The 19,241-nt window shown below is 44.9% G+C and overlaps 1 protein-coding gene across 2 annotated transcripts in view; it reads left to right on the top strand.

Moving 5' to 3' along the window:
- KDM4A (lysine demethylase 4A) overlaps positions 1–19,241 on the top strand; it is a 2,334,711-nt gene that overhangs the window by 308,844 nt on the left and 2,006,626 nt on the right. For both annotated transcript variants that reach the window (XM_044085421.1, XM_044085420.1), the window contains exon 6: positions 8,477–8,526. In XM_044085421.1, coding sequence (XP_043941356.1) covers positions 8,477–8,526 — 50 coding nt within the window. The remainder of the gene's footprint in view (positions 1–8,476; positions 8,527–19,241) is intronic.

Below are 19,241 nucleotides of genomic sequence, written 5' to 3'. Positions count from 1 at the left end.
GAAGCAGCAATGGTATCTCAAAAATGTATGGACACAGCACTGCCAGGATCTGGACACTGTCATTCAATTAATACCTTGCATTCAATAGGAATTTTTGTGGTGGGCTCAGGAATGTCACCTAAACAAGGGACTCTCTGTGACCCGGCCAGAGGCGAGTCAGATTTTAACGACAGATGCCTCAGACAAAACTTGGGGAGCTCATCTAAATGGAAAGTGGATACAAGACAAGTGGCCTGCCAGACTACAACATCTACATATCAACCTGAAGGAGATGTTAGCAGTCCAGTTTGCATTAATAGCTTTCAAGGATTTACTTCTTCCAGGGCAGGTGTTGATTCTAACAGACAACACAACTGTCATGTGGTACATCAACAAGCAAGGGGGAACACATTCTTATCCTCTATGCAGGCAAGCAATGATTTTGTGGGAGACTGCTCTCAGTTTACAGCTCAATCTTCAGGCAAGGTTTCTGCCAGGAGCACAGAACTCCTTAGCAGATGTGTTGAGCAGACGAATTATGGATCCCCACAGTGGAAATTGGATCCTCATGTATTTCAGAAATTGACAGTGTCATGGGGAACTCCAGACATAGATCTGTTCGCTTCTCCACTAAACCATCAGCTGCCAAAGTTTTGCACAAAAAGGTTTCATCCCACAGCTTGGAAAGTGGATGCTCTTTCTTTCAATTGGAGCAATCTTCATGTGTATGCCTTTCCACCTCTGCCTCTCCTCCCAAAGGTACTTCTAAAGGTCAGACAGGACAAGCCAAGGATGATTTTAATAGCTCCAGATTGGCCTCGACAGCACTGGGTACCCATTACTGAGAAGTCTGGTACGGAAGCCTCCATGGCCTTTGCCTTCGATTCCACACCTGTTGTCACAGGAGGACAGCCATTTGCTCAATGTCAAACTTCACTCTCTTCACCTAACAGCCTGGCATATTCTGTTTTGAACCATAGAGGGTCTCAACTTCCACAACAGGTTTTGAATGTGATTTTGGAAGCTAGAAGGCCTAGTACAAGGAAAGTGTACGCAGATAAATGGAAGAGATTTTTATTTTGGAGTGCAGCAAAGGATTTTGATGTTTCTGAGCCTAATTTAAGTGTGGCTCTTCAATGTCTTACTGAGTTACTGGACAAAGGTTTGTCCTTCTCTTCTATTAAGGTTCATGCTGCAGCAATTTCAGCTCACTATGAATGTGACCCTCCATTGTTTTCTCATCCTTTGTTCAAGCAATTTCTTAGAGGGCAAAGAATATAAGACCCCACGTAGAGCTCCTACTCCTGCTTGGGATCTCAATTTTGTGTTGGAGAAACTCACTCTACAACCTTTTGAGCCTGCAGCTACTTCTGAGTTGAAATATTTATCATGGAAGACTGCCTTTTGTTGGCCATTACCTCTGCAAGAAGGGTTTCTGAATTACAGGCCCTTATGGCGGTGGAGCCTTTCTTGATTTTCCATAAGGATAGGGTATCTTTAGCACTAATCCTTCCTTTATGCCTAAGGTGGTTTCTAGTGTGGCTTTAAACCAAACTATTCATTTGCCTACTTTTATGCAAATCCCCAAAATAAAGGGGAAAAGATTTTGCACACTTTAGATGTACACAGGCAGTTGCAATATTATTTGGACAGAACTAAAGGGTTCAGGCAGTCTCAGCAGTTGTTTGTTTCTTTTGCTTTGAGTTCTCAGGGCAAGCCTGTGTCAAAACAAACTATTTCTAAGTGGATTGGGTTTTGCATTGCTTTCTGTTATTCCCATCATGGCAAGGAGATTCCAGCTGGGATTAGGCCTCATTCCACTAGGGCTACTGCCACTTCGACAGCCTTTTTGAGGGGAGTGGCAACCAAGGATATTTTGGAGGCAGCTACTTGGAGTTCAGTGCATACTTTCTCTAGGCATTATCATCTGCCACTTTACTCTAGATCCAGGGCTGGTTTTGCCACTGCTGATGTTCTTCGTCTTCCATTGCTGCAGTCCTGACTATTGGGTATAGTCCGCGTCCCAGTCGGCCCGAATACCAGAGTATAAGGCTGACGTCGGTCAGGGCGCATTAGACTGACGTCAGTACGTCAGGGTACTAATGCGCATGACCGACGTCATATCCTCAGTCTTTTTTTGCCGCATGGTCCGATGCAGAAGCAGTTTTGCGAGTGCAGGTTGGCGTACTGAAATACTTCCGAAACCGGAGTTTCAGACCGAAACAGAGTTGGCTAAGTACCCCGTTGGGGAACATTTTGGTTTTTTTCTTGCCTCAGTATTTTACCGGATGTCAGAAAAAGTGAATAACTGTATTTCTTGTGGGAAACAGATACCTCATAGGGATTATCATACCTTGTGTATACCTTGTTTAGGGCCTGAGCACGACGTTGTTGGTTGCCGCTCTTGTGCTAGGTTTAACAAACGCACTATTAAAAGGAGGTTAGACTGTGCCAGGTTAGTGTTTGGGAAGCGTTGCAATTATAAAATGCCGTCGGATGCTCCGACGCCCGCTTCCTCCAAGAAGCGCAAGGATAAAGCGGTGAAGCCTAGGGTTGAGGAACCGGCAGTCCCGGACGCCGGTTCTTTAGAGGGCTCAGTGGAGCCGGAGGTTTTGCCAGGAGTTTCCATGGAATCCCAGGCAGAAACTATACTCTTACAGGATGTGCCTTCTCAGGAGGTAGGCCAGGCTGAGGGGGCTTCTCAGGTGACTGTTCTTCCCTCTCTTCCCAAGGTAGTTAGGGCCTCTCCTTCTGTTGCCAAAACTTCTATGAGAGGTAGGCCTACTTCAGCTTCAGTGGGGGCTTCTCCTACCATTTCAGGTTCTGTACCTAAGAAACATATGCTTCAGATGGCAGAAGATTTGATTACTATGATTAGGGGTTCTATGCCCCCGCCTGATAAGAGGCCTAGGGTGGAACCGGAGTTTGATTGTTTTGAACAGGGTTCTGAGGCTTCAGAATCTTCTGTGGAAGATTTGCAGGAGTATCCTACCTATTCTGATTCTGATGTGGATGATTCCACTCCTACAGCGTCTCCACCTGAGGATTTCTCTTTTTCAGAGACTTTGCATTCCATGAGGGAGCACTTTAAATGGGAAGGCCAGGATTACTCTGACTCTAGGAAAAGGCTTCGGGAGTTCTTGTTTTTACCCCAGCATAGGCCTTTAGCTATTCCTCCTGTGTTGAATGTGGTGGAAGATGTTTTTGCAGAGGCTTTCCTGAACCCTGACTCTTTGCCTCCTGCTCCTGTTAAGCCTGATAGGTATTATAGGGTGCCCGAAGCTCATAAATATTTGTTTAAGAGTCCTAGGGCGGACCCAGAAACTATTTCTCAGGGGCCTAAGGGTGTAAAAGCTTCTGTGGTTAAAAATCCTGTCCCCACTGATAAAGAGGCGAGGGCTTTGGATAGGTGGGGAAAGAAAGTGTATACTTCTTCCACTTTAGCCATGAGAGCTTTGAATTGTCAGTTTCACATGTTAAAATATCAGAATTACCTTCTTTCACAATTGAAATCTAAGGTGGATGCTTTGGCGGAAGGTATTGAGTGTAAAGAGTTGCTGGATTTGGTTCATGTGTCTGAACAAGTGGGTAAGCATTCTTTGCAATGTGGTTTTGATGCTGTACAGGCCTCCTCGAGGGTGGCGGCTACCAGCTCTGTGCTTCGCAGGCATGCCTGGTTGAAGGATCAGAATTTAGCTGAGCATGTTAAGACAAGGATTTTGGATGCTCCTTTACAGTCTGATGTGTTGTTTGGTTCGCCTGTGGAAGCTGTTTTAAAGAAAATGGAGGACAAAGCTAAGTCTATGCAAACTGTTAAAGATTTTTTACAGGTGCAGCCACCGAAGTTTAGTAGAAATTGGCCTGCTAAGGGGTGGACATACCCTGCTTATGATTCTCAGTCTAGGGGAAGGTCTAGACGTGGCAGGGGCAGGGCTCAAAGTTCTTTTAGGCCTAGAACAGGGAGTTCACCTGCTCAGACTTCTGGTGAGGGCAGGGGTCAGTCCTTTCGTAAACAGACCCAATGACCTGCTTTTTCCGCTGCCAGCAGATTCTCGTCTGGCAGCTCCTTTGGGGGGAAGACTGTCTCTTTTCAAAGAAAATTGGGATTTAATTACTCAAGACAAATGGGTGTTGGATATCATTCACCACGGTTACAGATTTTATTTCCATACAATGCCCCCTTTCAAAGGCATGCCAGACGTTCCTCCTCTACAAAGAAAAGAGGCTCACAAGCAAGTTTTACAGTTACTTCACATAGGGGCCATTCAGCCAGTCCCTGTGTCAGAGAGGGGCCTAGGATTTTATTCTCGCCTGTTCCTTGTACCAAAAAAGGGGAACACGTGGAGACCAATTTTGGATTTATCTCTCCTCAACACGTTTTTGGACATTCCCAAGTTCAAGATGTTGACGTTACAACAGCTTTTACCTCTGCTGGGCAAAGATCACTGGATGGTAACTTTAGATCTCAAGGAAGCTTACCTTCATGTGCCTATAAGGCTAAGTTGCAGAAAGTATCTGCGTTTTCGAGCTGGAAATTCTCATTATCAGTTCTCTGCATTGCCCTTTGGCTTATCTACTGCGCCCAGAGTATTCACAAAGGTTCTGGCTCCAGTGATAGCTTATTTCAGGCTTCAGGGAATTCAAATCTATCCTTACTTGGACGACTGCCTGATTCTGGCTCAAGAAAAGGAAGACCTTCTACAGCATCTGGAATATGTTATAGCAGTGCTAAGGTGCCTAGGGTATTCTGTGAACGAAATAAAGTCCAGTCTAGTACCCTCTCAAGACATGTGCTTTCTGGGTGTAAGACTGAATACAGCAGCCCAGATGGCCTTTTAACCCCGGACAAACAAAAGAGTCTGTCACTTTATTTCCATCAACTATCTCATCAGTCCGTGCTGACTGCAAGGACAGTCCTTCAAGCATTAGGGTTCATGGCATCTTGTATTCTGGTGCTTCCCAATGCCAAACTGCATATGAGGAAGCTACAATGGTATCTCAAAAATGTATGGACACAGCACTGCCAGGATTTGGACACTGTCATTCAAATAATACCTTGCATTCAAAAAGAATATTTGTGGTGGGCTCAGGAATGTCACCTAAACAAGGGACTCTCTGTGACCCGGCCAGAGGCAAGTCAGATTCTAACGACAGATGCCTCAGACATTGCTTGGGGAGCTCATCTAAATGGAAAATGGATACAAGACAAGTGGCCTGCCAGACTACAGCATCTACATATCAACATGAAGGAGATGTTAGCAGTCCAGTTTGCATTAATGGCTTTCAAGGAGTTACTTCTTCCAGGGCAGGTGTTGATTCTAACAGACAACACAACTGTCATGTGGTACATCAACAAGCAAGGGGGAACACATTCTTATCCTCTATGCAGGCAAGCAATGATTTTATGGGAGACTGCGCTAAGCTTGCAACTAACTCTTCAGGCAAGGTTTCTGCCGGGAGCACAGAACTCCTTAGCAGATGTGTTAAGCAGACAAATCATGGATCCCCACGAGTGGAAACTGGATCTTCATGTATTTCAGAAACTGACAGTGTCATGGGGAACTCCAGACATAGATCTGTTCGCTTCTCCACTAAACCACCAGCTGCCACAGTATTGCACAAAGGGGTTTCACCACACAGCTTGGAAAGTGGATGCTCTGTCTTTCAGTTGGAAAAACCTTCATGTATATGCCTTTCCACCTCTACCGCTTCTTCCAAAGGTACTATTAAAGGTCAGACAAGACAGGCCAAGGATGATTTTGATAGCTCCAGATTGGCCTCGGCAACACTGGTACCCACTACTACGGAGTCTGGTAAAGAAGCCTCCATGGCCTTTACCTCTGATTCCTCATCTGTTATCTCAGAAGGACGGTCATCTGCTCAATGTCAAGCTTCACTCTCTTCATCTAACAGCCTGGCATATTCTGTGTTGAAACACAGTAGGTCTCAACTTCCTCAACAAGTTTTAAATGTGATTATGGAAGCTAGAAGGCCTAGTACAAGGAGAGTGTATGAAAAATGGAAGAGATTTTTATTTTGGTGTACAGCAAAGGATTTGGAGATTTCAGAGCCTAATTTGAGTGTGGCTCTTCAATATCTTACTGAATTATTGGACAAAGGATTGTCCTTCTCTTCCATAAAGATTCATGCTGCAGCAATTTCAGCTCACTATGATTGTGACCCACCTTTGTTTTCGCATCCTTTGTTCAAGCAGTTTCTTAGAGGGGCAAAGAATATAAGACCCCCACGTAGAGCTCCTACTCCTGCTTGGGATCTCAATTTTGTGTTGGAAAAACTTACTCTACAACCTTTTGAGCCGGCAGCTACTGCTGAATTGAAATATTTGTCATGGAAGACTGCTTTTCTGTTGGCTATTACTTCTGCAAGAAGGGTATCTGAGTTGCAGGCCCTTATGGCAGTGGAGCCTTATTTGATTTTCCATAAGGACAGGGTATCATTACGTACTAATCCTTCCTTTATGCCTAAGGTGGTTTCTAGTGTGGCTCTAAACCAAACTATTCATTTGCCTGCGTTTTTTGCAGATCCTCAAAATAAAGGGGAAAAGATTTTGCACACTTTAGATGTACACAGGCAATTGCGTTATTATTTGAGCAGGACTAAGGATTTTAGGCAGTCTCAGCAGTTACTTGTTTCTTTTGCTTTGAGTTCACAGGGCAAGCCTGTGTCAAAACAAACTATTTCTAGGTGGATTGGCTTTTGCATTGCATTTTGTTACTCCCATCATGGCAAGGAGATACCAGCTGGGATTAGGCCTCATTCCACTAGGGCTACTGCCACTTCAACAGCATTTCTAAGGGGGGTGGCAACTAAGGATATTCTGGAAGCAGCTACTTGGAGTTCAGTGCATACTTTCTCTAGGCATTATCACCTTCCTATATACTCTAAGACTAGGGCTGGTTTTGCCACAGCTGTTTTACAAGGCATGTTGTCAGCTCCTACTACTTTATAATTTGCCAGCCTCCCTTACCTCTGCTTTGGGATTCTACCCAATAGTCAGGACTGCAGCAATGGAAGACGAAGAACATAGTACAGTTTTGTACCTACCATAAATGTAGATGTTCGAGGATTCCATTGCTGCAGTCCAATTTACCCTCCCTCCTTCCCCTCTGTGTTTAGGGGTGGTTGTGTAGGTGAGTTTACATGCTTATATTTTTATATGCATATATTGTTGTATATATTACACATGTTTTTGGTGCAGGTTGTTTTGGGACTTGTCTTTTGGGTCTTCTGACATCTGGGGCAAGAAAAGACTGAGGATATGACGTCGGTCATGCGCATTAGTACCCTGACGTACTGACGTCAGTCTAATGCGCCCTGACCGACGTCAGCCTTATACTCTGGTATTCGGGCCGACTGGGACGCGGACTATACCCAATAGTCAGGACTGCAGCAATGGAATCCTCGAACATCTACATTTATGGTAGGTACAAAACTGTACTTTTTGCAGGGCATTTTGGCAGCTCCTGCTTCCTTGTAGTTTGGCCATCCGCCCTTACCTCTGCTTTGGGATTCTACCCAAGTGTAAGGACTGCAGCAATGTGAGATGAAGAACATAGTACAGTTTTGTACCTACCATAAATGTAGATGTTCGAAGATCCACATTGCTGCAGTCCAATTTACCCTCCCTCCTTCCCCTCTGTAGTTAGAGGTGGTTGTGTGGGTTGGGTTGTAAATATTGTGTATATTGTATATATTGTACATATAATTAGTGCAAGGGTGGTTGGTTGTTTGTTTGCTGTCTTTTGGTTTTGACCTTTATTTTTAGGGTCTTCTGACATCTGGGGCAAGAAAAGACTGAGGATATGACGTCGGTCATGCGCATTTGTACCCTGACGTCCTGATGTCAGTCAAATGCGCCTTGACCGACGTCAGCCTTATACTTTGATATTCGGGCCGACCGAGGACAGCGGACTACCCCAAGTGTAAGGACTGCAGCAATGTGGATCTTCGAACATCTACATTTATGGTAGGTACAAAACTGTACTTTTCCCTGGATGAATTATATTATTCATGGTGTACCAACATTTTTTAGGGTTTGTGGTGTGGGAATATTGAGCTTCTTGATAGAAGTTTTTGTTGTCTTTGACGATAAGTTTTTTGGTAAGGTTTCATAGTTCTTTGAATTTGAGGAAGAGAGAAGGAGATTTTGACTTTTTCCATTGTTTCCAGGTAGTGTCTCTAAGTTTAATGGTAGAGTATTTTTGGAAAGTCAGGGAGCAGGATTAGATTTGATCCTAATTCTTTCTTCATAATGCGATTATTACTTAAATGTATTACCAGTATTGCTCAGAGATGTCGCACCATCTTTAGCCAATTTTAACATTTTCTTTTCAGGATATTGGCTTTAGTTCAGTGGATATTTAAAGAATCTTTGTGTTTGATACATTAGTATGAAATATGTAGTAGTTGAATGGAGATTTACCTTTTTATTTGATGCTTTATTTAATTTATTTATTTATTTTTGTGTTGTGTGCAGGTACACAGTGCCCCCTGAGCATGGTAAAAGACTGGAACGTCTTGCTAAAGGTATTCTTATGGCTTACTTTTTAATTTATTTATTATTTTATTTGTATGGTTTTGCCTACAGAACCTTAATATTTTGTTAATTTTGCATTGCCTATTTACAAGCAACCATTATGTTTACTTGGGTGATAGTAACTGGCTTAAAACTGTGTGTTTTCTAGCTCCCTGGATTGAGGATAAAAAGTTGTCTTAATTCATTGTTGCTCTTTCATAATAAACAGAGATGTTTGTTTAGTGATGGTTAGCAGTTATTTTGCAGCCAGTTGCTTGGTTTAAGTATTGTAGAAAGTTTTCTTCACCGTTTTTGTTAAGTTTCTAACTTGTAGGGTGATCCCCAGGTAATTGGTAGCATTCTGTGTTAACACTACTTGTAAATTACTTTGAAAATCTGAGGTCACTCATGGAAGTTATAGCCACCTTTGAAATTACAACCAACCAGAAAGTGGCAGATGAAGGTACAATGATTACATGTTTTGACACATTTTTAACTCTGATGCTGACTGGCTGTGTATTTGTTGCTGTAGGAAATGTTCTGCGTTTTAGGGCTTTACTTTCTTAATGACGCTTCTGTATTAATTTATGCCTATATATATATATATATATATATATATATATCTCAAAAGGAGATATTGCTTCAAGGAACTCTGCACTTAGTGGGACACCTAATTGCTCCTTCTTTAGTTTTTTTCTGAAAGTTTGGGTGGGTCCTGACAGTCACAAGGGCATGCCCCTTGGCTTATACCTCACGTCCCCACATTGGCCAGACGAGAGCATGTGCACCCCTGTATTTATCATTTTCACATACTTTTGGCATCCAGAATGTGTCATTTCTAAGGATTTCAGCATTATGTAGCTAAGAAGCATTGTTCTTCCAACTCAAACTTTAGTAATCGGATTGCATCCAAGACTATACCACAGATAACTGCCAGTGGTAGAATCAGAACATGAATTGAAATTCATGTGTACTAAAGTTCCTTACAGTTAAAAAGGTCAAGCTTCCCTTGTTATGGTCTATTCTAGCAGTGGCTAGGAAAATAATAACTAGAAATTGGATTTCAGATACACCTCCTTCGTTCAATGAATTTAAAAATGTTATGAATATAGTGTGCCATATGGAAATAAACACAATTAGGACAAGAACAAATAGAAAAACATCTTATTATATTGTATGGGATAATTTACAAAATTTGTTAAAAAAATTTTAATTTCAATAGCATGGTATTTTAGCTTAATTAATTGATCTGATTGTAGTGGATGTCTTTGTAAATACTTTAGTTGTTTTGTTGAATGTTATAATAATACCTATTTTTAATTACTTGTATAAAATTGTTATGATATTTCTCTTGTATGTTAAAACAATAAACCTGTTTTAAAAAAAAAAAATTACTGTTGCATTAAAGGACAACTGAAGTACTATAATTGTTTTGGCTGGTGATAGCATTAGAAATATTAAAACTGAAGTTCATAAACATATGCCTGTAGTAAACCTTTAAAAGTAACCATCATTGGAAACTCAACCACATGGAAGTTCCTGAGGCATAGTACCTCATGGCAAAATCCACACATGGTGGAATGTTCCAGTTTGACACTCGGAACCTCTAATGACTGTAGGGAAGAGCAACACAAGTATTGTATAAGGTTCTGTGAGGCCAAGAGTTCTTTCATGTATGGGGGGACCCCATGTCATGTAGAGCTAAGTAAACTAATGCAAATACTTTGAAGACGATCAACAGCTTTATCAGGAGCCAGTGCAGGCTCTGCAAAACTGATGTTTATATGTTGGTACCAGCAAGTGTCCAGACTGGAATTTTGCACAAGCTGCAACCATTCAAGTTGTTTATCGTACAAGCAGTCGTAGATAATAGGAGTTACAGTACTCCACATAACATGTGGTGAAGTAATGCACAATCATTTCAAGGTCCTGAGATAGAAGTAAATGTTTGATGGATGAAATGTTCCAAGCATGCATTCAGGATGATCAAGCAGCATTAAGACACCTGGTTCCCAAGCATCATTGTGTTGTCAGTGACAACACTGAGTTTCCTCACCTTGTCTATAAACTCCACTTTATCACCACTACAGGAAGTAACTGAATTCAGAATTGAGAAGTGTGATTGTCTGAGGGTGGTTTGGTCATGGGTGATTACAGAACATCCAGATGTTAAGTTGTCAATCTCGCCTTCATTCTTGCTTGATGGGTTCGGAGCCGATCCTCGGCTCCGACTCGGCACTTGCTAAGCTCGAGAGTCACTTTTACCAGCTCGAGGCAGCCCCATATCCCATGATGCAAGGCGGTAAGTACCCAGATCTCGTTTGCCGCTTCGCTGATGAGGTCCTCCTTTTACCAGCTCCTGGTAAGTGATTTGCTACTTTGCTATTTTAGCCCCCTTTAACAAAAAAAACCTTTATTATTAGTTTTAATTTAGTTTTAAACATTTTCTGACAGAAAATTCCCTGTCTCTTCTTATTTTTTTAGTCAAACTTTACCCATCCCATCCCCCCCCTGTTAGGGTGTGTGTGTGTGTTTCTAGTTATACCTTTTTGGTATATTTAATTTAATTTCTTTGACTGGTGTGTGTGTGTGCTTGTGTTACACCATGTCAAAAGAAAGGGTCTCAGGCTTTAAGAAGTGTGACTCGTGCTGTCAGAAGATGTCTCTGACAGACGGTCACACTTCTTGCCTATTGCCTGGGGCCTCTTCACCTGCAGGACTCCTGTGCTATATGTCATTCTTTCAGCCAGAGAGTCCTGCAGGAAAGAAGAAATAAATTAATACTCAGGGGCCTTCTTAAGCCGGAGGGCTCTCCGGCTAAGTTGGCTCCATCCAAGACTGCCAAGTCTTCCAAGGCCCAGGCTTCTGTGTCAAAGCCTGCGGCCTCGGCTCCGACTCGTTCTGAGTCGAGATCGGCTCCGGCTGGAGCCGATTCTGGCTTAACTAAGCCTTCCGCACCGATGGCTATCGGTGCCGATTCTGCATCGACCACTTCGGTGTCGGCTCCGATCGGTTCCGACCACCATGTGGCTCAGGCATCGGTGTCTGCTCCGATCGGCTCCGACACCGTTACTTTTGTGGCTGTATCGGCTCCGGCTGGAGCCGATGCATCGAGGCTACCTGTCGGCTCCAATAAGTTGTCGGCTCCGACAGGTTCAATAGTTTCATCGGTTCCGATGGCTCCTTCGAGGAAGAGGTCGAGGTCTCCTTCCTTGGAGCCGATACTTTCGGCTCCGGCTTCACCTCTCCTCTCGGGCGGAGCCATCGAGCCGATCTTCAAGGTCATCCAGGCTTTCTGACCATGACTTAGAGAGAGTGGTCAGTAGATTACTTAAGTCACAGGCACTGGCCCAAATGTTACATAGTCCGTCTCAACAGACGACTATTGGTCCACACCCCGTTGCAGATGTCCTTCATGGATGCATCTGCAGTCATAACAAGTGGGTTGTCCTGTCGTCAGGCAGCCCTGCAGTCGGCCGGATTCCAAAGTCCGGGTCCGGCTTCGGCTTCGGCTGATGTCGCACTCCACCCGACGTCATCTCTGTTGGTCTTCGGGTATAAAAGCATCAGCCGACGCCATTTTCCCCAGTCTTTCTTGCCGCGTGGCGCCCGAAGCAGAAGCTGTTCGCAAGTGCCGGTCGGTCGGATCCAGAGATTACTTCTACCGAATACTACTTCGAAGACTTCTAAAGCTAAGTACCCCGTTGGGGACTCTTTCTTGCCTCAGCCGATGTCAGAAAAAGTTAACAATTGTTTAACCTGTGGGAAACAAATACCTCATAAAGATTTCCACTCTTACTGTCTGCCTTGTTTAGGCCCAGCCCACGACGTAGCAGCCTGTTCGGCCTGTGCCTCTTTCAACCGACGAACGCTTAGGCGTCGGTCGGAGTTTGCAGAACAGTTTTTCGGTTCTGATTTTGCGTACATTATGCCGTCGGATCCTCCGACTACCCCCAAAAAACGCAAAGATAAAGACCGACACTCGCGGTCCGCGGTTTCAGCCAAAACCACGGTAAAGCAAACCGCGAGTGTCTCGGTTTCGGCTGAAACCGAGAAAACTGATCAAAGTACAGCTGAACCTATTCTTACAACTGAGGCCCCTGCTACAACTCTTGAATCGACCTCAGAAATTTTACCCACTACGGTAGTTGACTTATCAGACACCATTCCCTTGGATGTCTCTACCCCAGCACGTGGTGCTGCTAGGCCTCCTGCTGCCATGTCCATTAAGGCCTTCGCCAGGGCTAAAGCAGCCAAGACTTCTAAAACAGTGCCTGTTAAACCCCCCACATCCAGGCCCTCTTCTAGTTCTCAAATGCTTTCTTTGGCAGAAGATTTAATTTCTTTAATTAGAGGATCTCAATCTCACCCAGACAGGGCCTCTCAGCCCCCAGAGAAGAGACCTAGGGCAGAGCCCCTGAGCCAGTGTCTTCTGATGATTCTGCTGATGAATCAGACATAACTGACCAGCCTGAGGCTCCCTTCTCCAATTTTGAAGATTCTGATGCTGAAGAATCCATTCCAGCTGCTTCCCCACCAGAAGAATTCTCCTTTGGGGAAACCTTGCATGCCATGCGAGAACAGTTCCAATGGCAGCAACAGGATTTTTCAGACTCCAGAAAAAGACTTAGGACCTTTCTGCACCTCCCACAGCACAGGCCCTTAGCTATACCTCCTGTTCTCTCTGTGGTGGATGATGCTTTCAATGATGTTTGCTCCGCTCCAGATTCTTTACCCCAGCCCCTGCCAAACCAGACAGATTTTACAGGGTGCCAGATACTCATCACCACCTTTACAAGGCCCGCTTGCAGACCCAGAAACTATATCCCAGGGTCCCAAGGCAGTAGCCGACCACAGCTAAAACCCTATTCCTTCTGAAAGGGAAGCAAGGTCATTAGACAGATGGGGTAAAAGGTCTACACTTCAGCTACTCTCTCAGCTAGAGCTTTAAACTGTCAGTTTCACATGATACAATACCAAGAGTTTATGCTTGATCAGTTAACTAAAAACTAACCACTGATGAATCTCTTGATAAGAAATATGTATTAGAGATGGTAAATAACATACAACAGGTTAGCAACCATTCCTTAAAATGTGGCTATGATGCACTGGAGGCTTCATTTAGATCAGCCATGACAGGCACAGTGATAAGAAGGCATGCATGGCTAAAAGAACAAGCTTTACGGATCATGTTAAAGCTAAGTTGCTAGATGCTCCTATGGACAAGACAAGTTTGTTTGGTACACCTGCCCAGCAGGTTATGAAGAAAATGGAAGAAAAGGCAAAATCTGTTCAAACTGTTAAAGATTTCCTGCAGGTTCAACCCCAAGGTTTAGCAGGAACTGGCCTGCCAAAATTGGTCCTTTCCTGACTCCACAAAATTTCAAAGGGGCAGGAATAGACGCTCCAGAGGCAGAAACCAATCCAGAGGAGGTGCCTACAGAGGACGACAGTGGCAAGGTAACAACAGAGGCACAGACACAGCCACTGCCACTACATCAGCACAACCACAGTGACTTAATCCTAAATCCGCCTACCAGGGAACAAATAGCAGCTCCTCTAGGCGGAAAGTTAACCTTATTTTCAAAGAACTGGCACTACATAACAAAAGACAAGTGGATTTTACAAACCATAGATCAAGGTTACCGGTTTCACTTCCACACTTTACCAGTCAAAAGAGGAATGCCAAACCTACCTCCAAATCAAAAAACAGAGTCTCTACGCCAGATAATGGAGTTAGCAAACATGAGAGCTGTGGAAAGAGTGCCAACAACAGAACAAGGAAAGGGGTTCTACTCCAGACTATTCCTAGTTCCAAGAAAGGAAAAAAGTTGGAGACCAATTCTCGACCTGTCCACCTTAAATACATACATCATTGTCCAAAAATTCAAAATGCTGACCCTACAGCAACTTCTTCCCATACTGGGCAAGGAGTCTTGGCTGGTAACTCTAGATCTCAAGGAGGCATACCTGCACGTCCCCATTCGACCAATCTGCAGAAGATACCTCAGATTTCTTGCAGGATCAGAGCACTATCAATTCTCAGCATTGCCCTTTGGCTTATCTACTGCGCCCAGAGTATTCACAAAATGCCTGGCATCAGTAATCGCCCATTGCAGACTACAGGGAATCCAAATTTACCCATACCTGGACGACTGCCTGCTACAAGGGGACAACAAAAGCAAGCTGACAACAGATTTACAAAGGATCATTTACTTGCTACAAGGACTGGGATACACAGTCAATTTACAAAAGTCAAGGCTGATACCATCCCAAACAAGGACGTTCTTGGGCGCGGAATTGGACACAGTACAACAAATGCCATTCCTGACTACAGAAAAACAAAAAGAACTTCCTCTTTACTTCTTGGCACTAACAAAACTGAACAAGTTAACAGCAAGAAAAGTTCTGCAGGCCTTGGGCTTCATGGCATCATGCATAATCTTGGTCCCATTTGCCAGACTACATATGAGGAAACTACAGTGGTACCTAAAGAATTTATGGTCCCAACGCAGACACAGTCTAGAAACAGAAATCCCACTAATTCCATGCTTAAAACAGGAGTTCCTATGGTGGGCTCAGGCATGCCAGTCAAACCCAGGCCTACCCTTTCGCAGATGTCAACCAAGCCAGACCATCACAACAGACGCTTCAGACCCAGGATGGGGGGCCCACATGCTGGACAAATGCGTGCAAGGATTGTGGACACAGGATCAACTTCGCCTGCACATCAATCTAAAAGAAATGCTGGCAGTAAAACTGGCAATCCAAAAGTTCAAACCATTTCTCAAAGAGGGCCAGTTGATGATAAGGACAGACAACACCACAGTCATGTGGTACATCAACAAACAGGGAGGCACTCATTCATACACCCTATGCAGAATGACCTTGGAGCTGTGGACCCTGGCACTCAGCTACAACATTCAGTTACAGGCAATATTTGTACCGGGGAAAGACAATACTCTAGCAGACATATTAAGCAGAACCACTTCGGATGCCCACGAATGGAAACTGCACCGGACATCTTCAAGACCATCTCAAAGAAATGGGGAATGCCACAGATAGACCTATTCGCATCACCTCTCAATCACCAGCTCGAAAAATTCTGCACAAGGACATTCCACCCACTAGCATGGAAAGTGGACTCACTCTCCTTCAACTGGAAAGGCCTAACAGCATATGCATTCCCACCTCTTCCTTTGATACACAAGGTACTACTAAAAATCAAGGAAGAACGTCCAAGGATAATCCTGATAGCTCCAAACTGGCCAAGACAGCACTGGTACCCACTACTAAAGAGCATGTCTCGGAACAAAATGTGGCCAATACCTCTGATGCCTTTGATGTTAACTCAGAACAACTACAGCATCATACATCCAAACCTAAAACGCTGCAACTGACTGCATGGAACATCACATAACAGCAGCTAATCCAGAACTTTCCCAAAGAGTTAAAGACATTATTCTTGAAGCACGCAGACCTTCAACAAGAAGGAACTATGCTGGAAAATGGAAAAGGTTTGTCATTTGGAGTACGGAAAGAGGAAAAGATGTGTCAAACATAGATATGCCTAACATTCTGGAGTATCTGGCGAACTTCTTCATTCAGGCCTGTCCTACTCCTCCATCAAGATACATGCATCAGCTATTTCAGCAGAATACAGCTTTGATCCACCTGTTTTTTCACACCCTTTGCTCAGGCAGTTCCTCAGAGGAATCAAGAATGTAAAACCTCCAAGGAAACCACCATTACCAGCTTGGGATTTAAACTTTGTGCTAGAAAAGTTGACACTATCACCCTTTGAACCAGCAGCAACAGCAGACCTACAACACCTGTCATGGAAAACTGCTTTCCTACTGGCAATAACTTCAGCAAGGAGGGTTTCAGAACTACAGGCCTTAATGGCAGTGCAACCCTTCCTAATCTTCCACCAAGATAGAGTGTCCATGAGGACTAATCCTACATTTATGCCCAAGGTGGTATCCAGAGTGTCTTTGAACCAGGCAATCCACCTACCTACCTTCTTTCCCAACCCACAAAACAGAGGGAAAGAATACTGCATACCTTGGATGTACATAGACAGCTACGCTACTACTTGGACAGAACAAAAACAGCAGAAAGACTGACCAACTTTTTGTAGCCTATGCAACAGGAAGGGAAGGAAAAGCTATTTCCAAACAGACAATCTCCAAATGGATAGGAAACTGCATACGATACTGTTACTCCTTCCATGGAAAACCAATTCCACAGAACATAAGACCTCATTCTACAAGGGCAACAGCCACTACCACAGCCTTCTTACGAGGAGTGGCAACCAAAGACATTATTGAGGCGGCTACTTGGACCTCCGTGCATACATTTGCCAAGCATTATAATTTGCCTCTATATTCCAGATCCCGAGCAGGGTTTGCCACTGCTGTACTGCAAGGGATCCTAAACACACCATAATCTACTTTTATCCTCCTCCCCTTGTTGGCTATGGTATTCTACCCACTTGTTATGACTGCAGATGCATCCATGAAGGACATAGTACAGTTTTGTACCTACCATAAATGTAGATGTTCGAACTGGATAGCATCTGCAGTCAGGATTACCCTCCCTCCTTCCCCTCTGTGGTACTCCTAGGGTGTTTACCCTCCTAATAGCTAGCTGTTGGGGGGGAGTCTTTTATGGTGTATTTGTTTGTATATATGTACATATATGCTTATTGTTGTCTTTACCTCTAACTATTTGGAAACATTGGCATCTATCCAAATTTTTAGCCTGCAAGAGGGCTACTGGCATCTGGGGCAAGAAACACTGAGGAAAATGGCGTCGGCTGATGCTTTTATACCCGAAGACCAACAGAGATGACGTCGGGTGGAGTGCGACATCAGCCGAAGCCGGACCCGGACTTTGGAATCCGGCCGACTGCAGGGCTGCCTGACGACAGGACAACCCACTTGTTATGACTGCAGATGCTATCCAGTTCGGACATCTACATTTATGGTAGGTACAAAACTGTACTTTCCTCCTTCAACTCTACCCCAGAGCTTGGAGTTGGAGTCTTCGGGAATGGTTACTGCTACGGCTGCAGGACAGATACCCCCTTCTGTTCCTTCAGCCTCTACTCTTATCTCCTCTTCGAGACCTTCCTTAGAGGGATTCGGTGGCCGGGCTTCCATGGTCTCCTCCGAGGGGGTGAGTGGCATCGGACCCTTGTCCGAGCCCACTCTTCCCCTTGGAGCCTCGGCCTTGGTGAGCTCGGCTCCGACATCTGCCTCGGAGACTTCCCTTTCGGTGGTCCCTGGAGTTCCTACCTCTTCGGAACGGGTTCTCTCGGACCTGCCTGGGAGGGGAGCATTCGAGGTGATGGAGTGTGCTGGCCACTGGTATCAGTCAGCAGTCTGTTCCCTTAGCTCCTCCCTCTATAGTGCCTGTTGACATCTCTGCCACTTCTCTTGCTACAGGACCCAGAGATCCTCCGCCTCAGGTTTCCCCATTGGGAATTTCTCCCTCTTCCGAGGATCCTCCTGATGTTTCGGAGATCCTCCTAGGAAGAGGACTTGTAAGAGGAAACATGTAGACTCCCGAGTCTATCACTTCAGATACTGACTTTGATGAGTCAGAGGGATCCCCAAGATCCCCCTCTGAGGATGTCTCCTTCTCAGACATCCTAGAACTCCTTAGACAGAGGGGAAACTGGCCCACCAACAATCCCTCTGAGGATAAGTCAGTATACCTAGAGGCGTTTGGATCTCGGCCCTCCACCTCCTGGGTGTCTCCGCTTCGACCCCTTATGCAGGTTATTGCCCGAAAGGCGTGGGCAGCTCCTGACTCTGTAGAGCCAGTCCCTAGGAGGCCTTCAAAATTTATCACTGCCCCATGTGATAAGCAATTCCTCACTAAGGGTGTCCCGCTGATGCCATGGTGGTGGCTGCTGCCACCAAAAGGAACTTGCAGATCCTTCCGTGCCGTCCATCCTCCTAATAAGGACTCTAGGACCATGGATAGGTACGGTGGCGGATGTTTTCCTCAGCGACCTTTGCCATGCGTTCGCTGAATTACCTATGTCACTTCACCAGACTCCAAAGGGATATCCTTAAGGAGCTAGGTGATGTTGTTCAGGATCCTACAGCTGCAGGAGCTCAGGAAAAATTGCTTCGCAGCTAGGAACCCTTAATTCCATTGCAAACTCCTCCATGCGGCTAATATCATATGCTGCTGATGGAGCAGTAGGGCCAGGTACAGGTGTGGCTCTTAGACGCCAAGCCTGGATGCGGCTATGTGACTTTGCAGATCCCTTTAAGGCGTCCTTCACAAATTCTCCCTTTGATGGGTCAGCTTTGTTTGGCCCTCAAGTGAAGGAAACTTTGACCAGGTGTGAGCAGGACGGCAAGACTCTTTCTGCCGTAGGAGTCCGTTTTCCACCCCTTCTAGACCTTACCCCAAAGGACAGAAAGGTGGCAAAATGTGGTTCCATAAATCCCAAGGAGTCACGCCGATTCACGTGGTCAGTTTACCCCTAGAGGCAGAGGGGTAACAACAACAGACGCCGCTCTAGAGGCAGAGGGGTCCAAAAACCAGGGAAACAGAGAGCCTCTCTCTGACAAGCCCTTTCAGCATCCCTGAGATGTTGCCCGGCTGTCCCTCCTTGGAGGCAGTCGGGAAGATTATCACTGTACCCAGAAGCCTGGCATTCCCTCACTCAAGACAGATGGGTACAGTCGATCATATCCAAGGGTTA

Source organism: Protopterus annectens, chromosome 10.part0, assembly GCF_019279795.1.
Source record: "Protopterus annectens isolate FY-2018-M chromosome 10.part0, PAN1.0, whole genome shotgun sequence".
NCBI lineage: Eukaryota > Metazoa > Chordata > Ceratodontiformes > Protopteridae > Protopterus > Protopterus annectens.
This window is presented reverse-complemented; position numbering and strand designations above follow the sequence as displayed.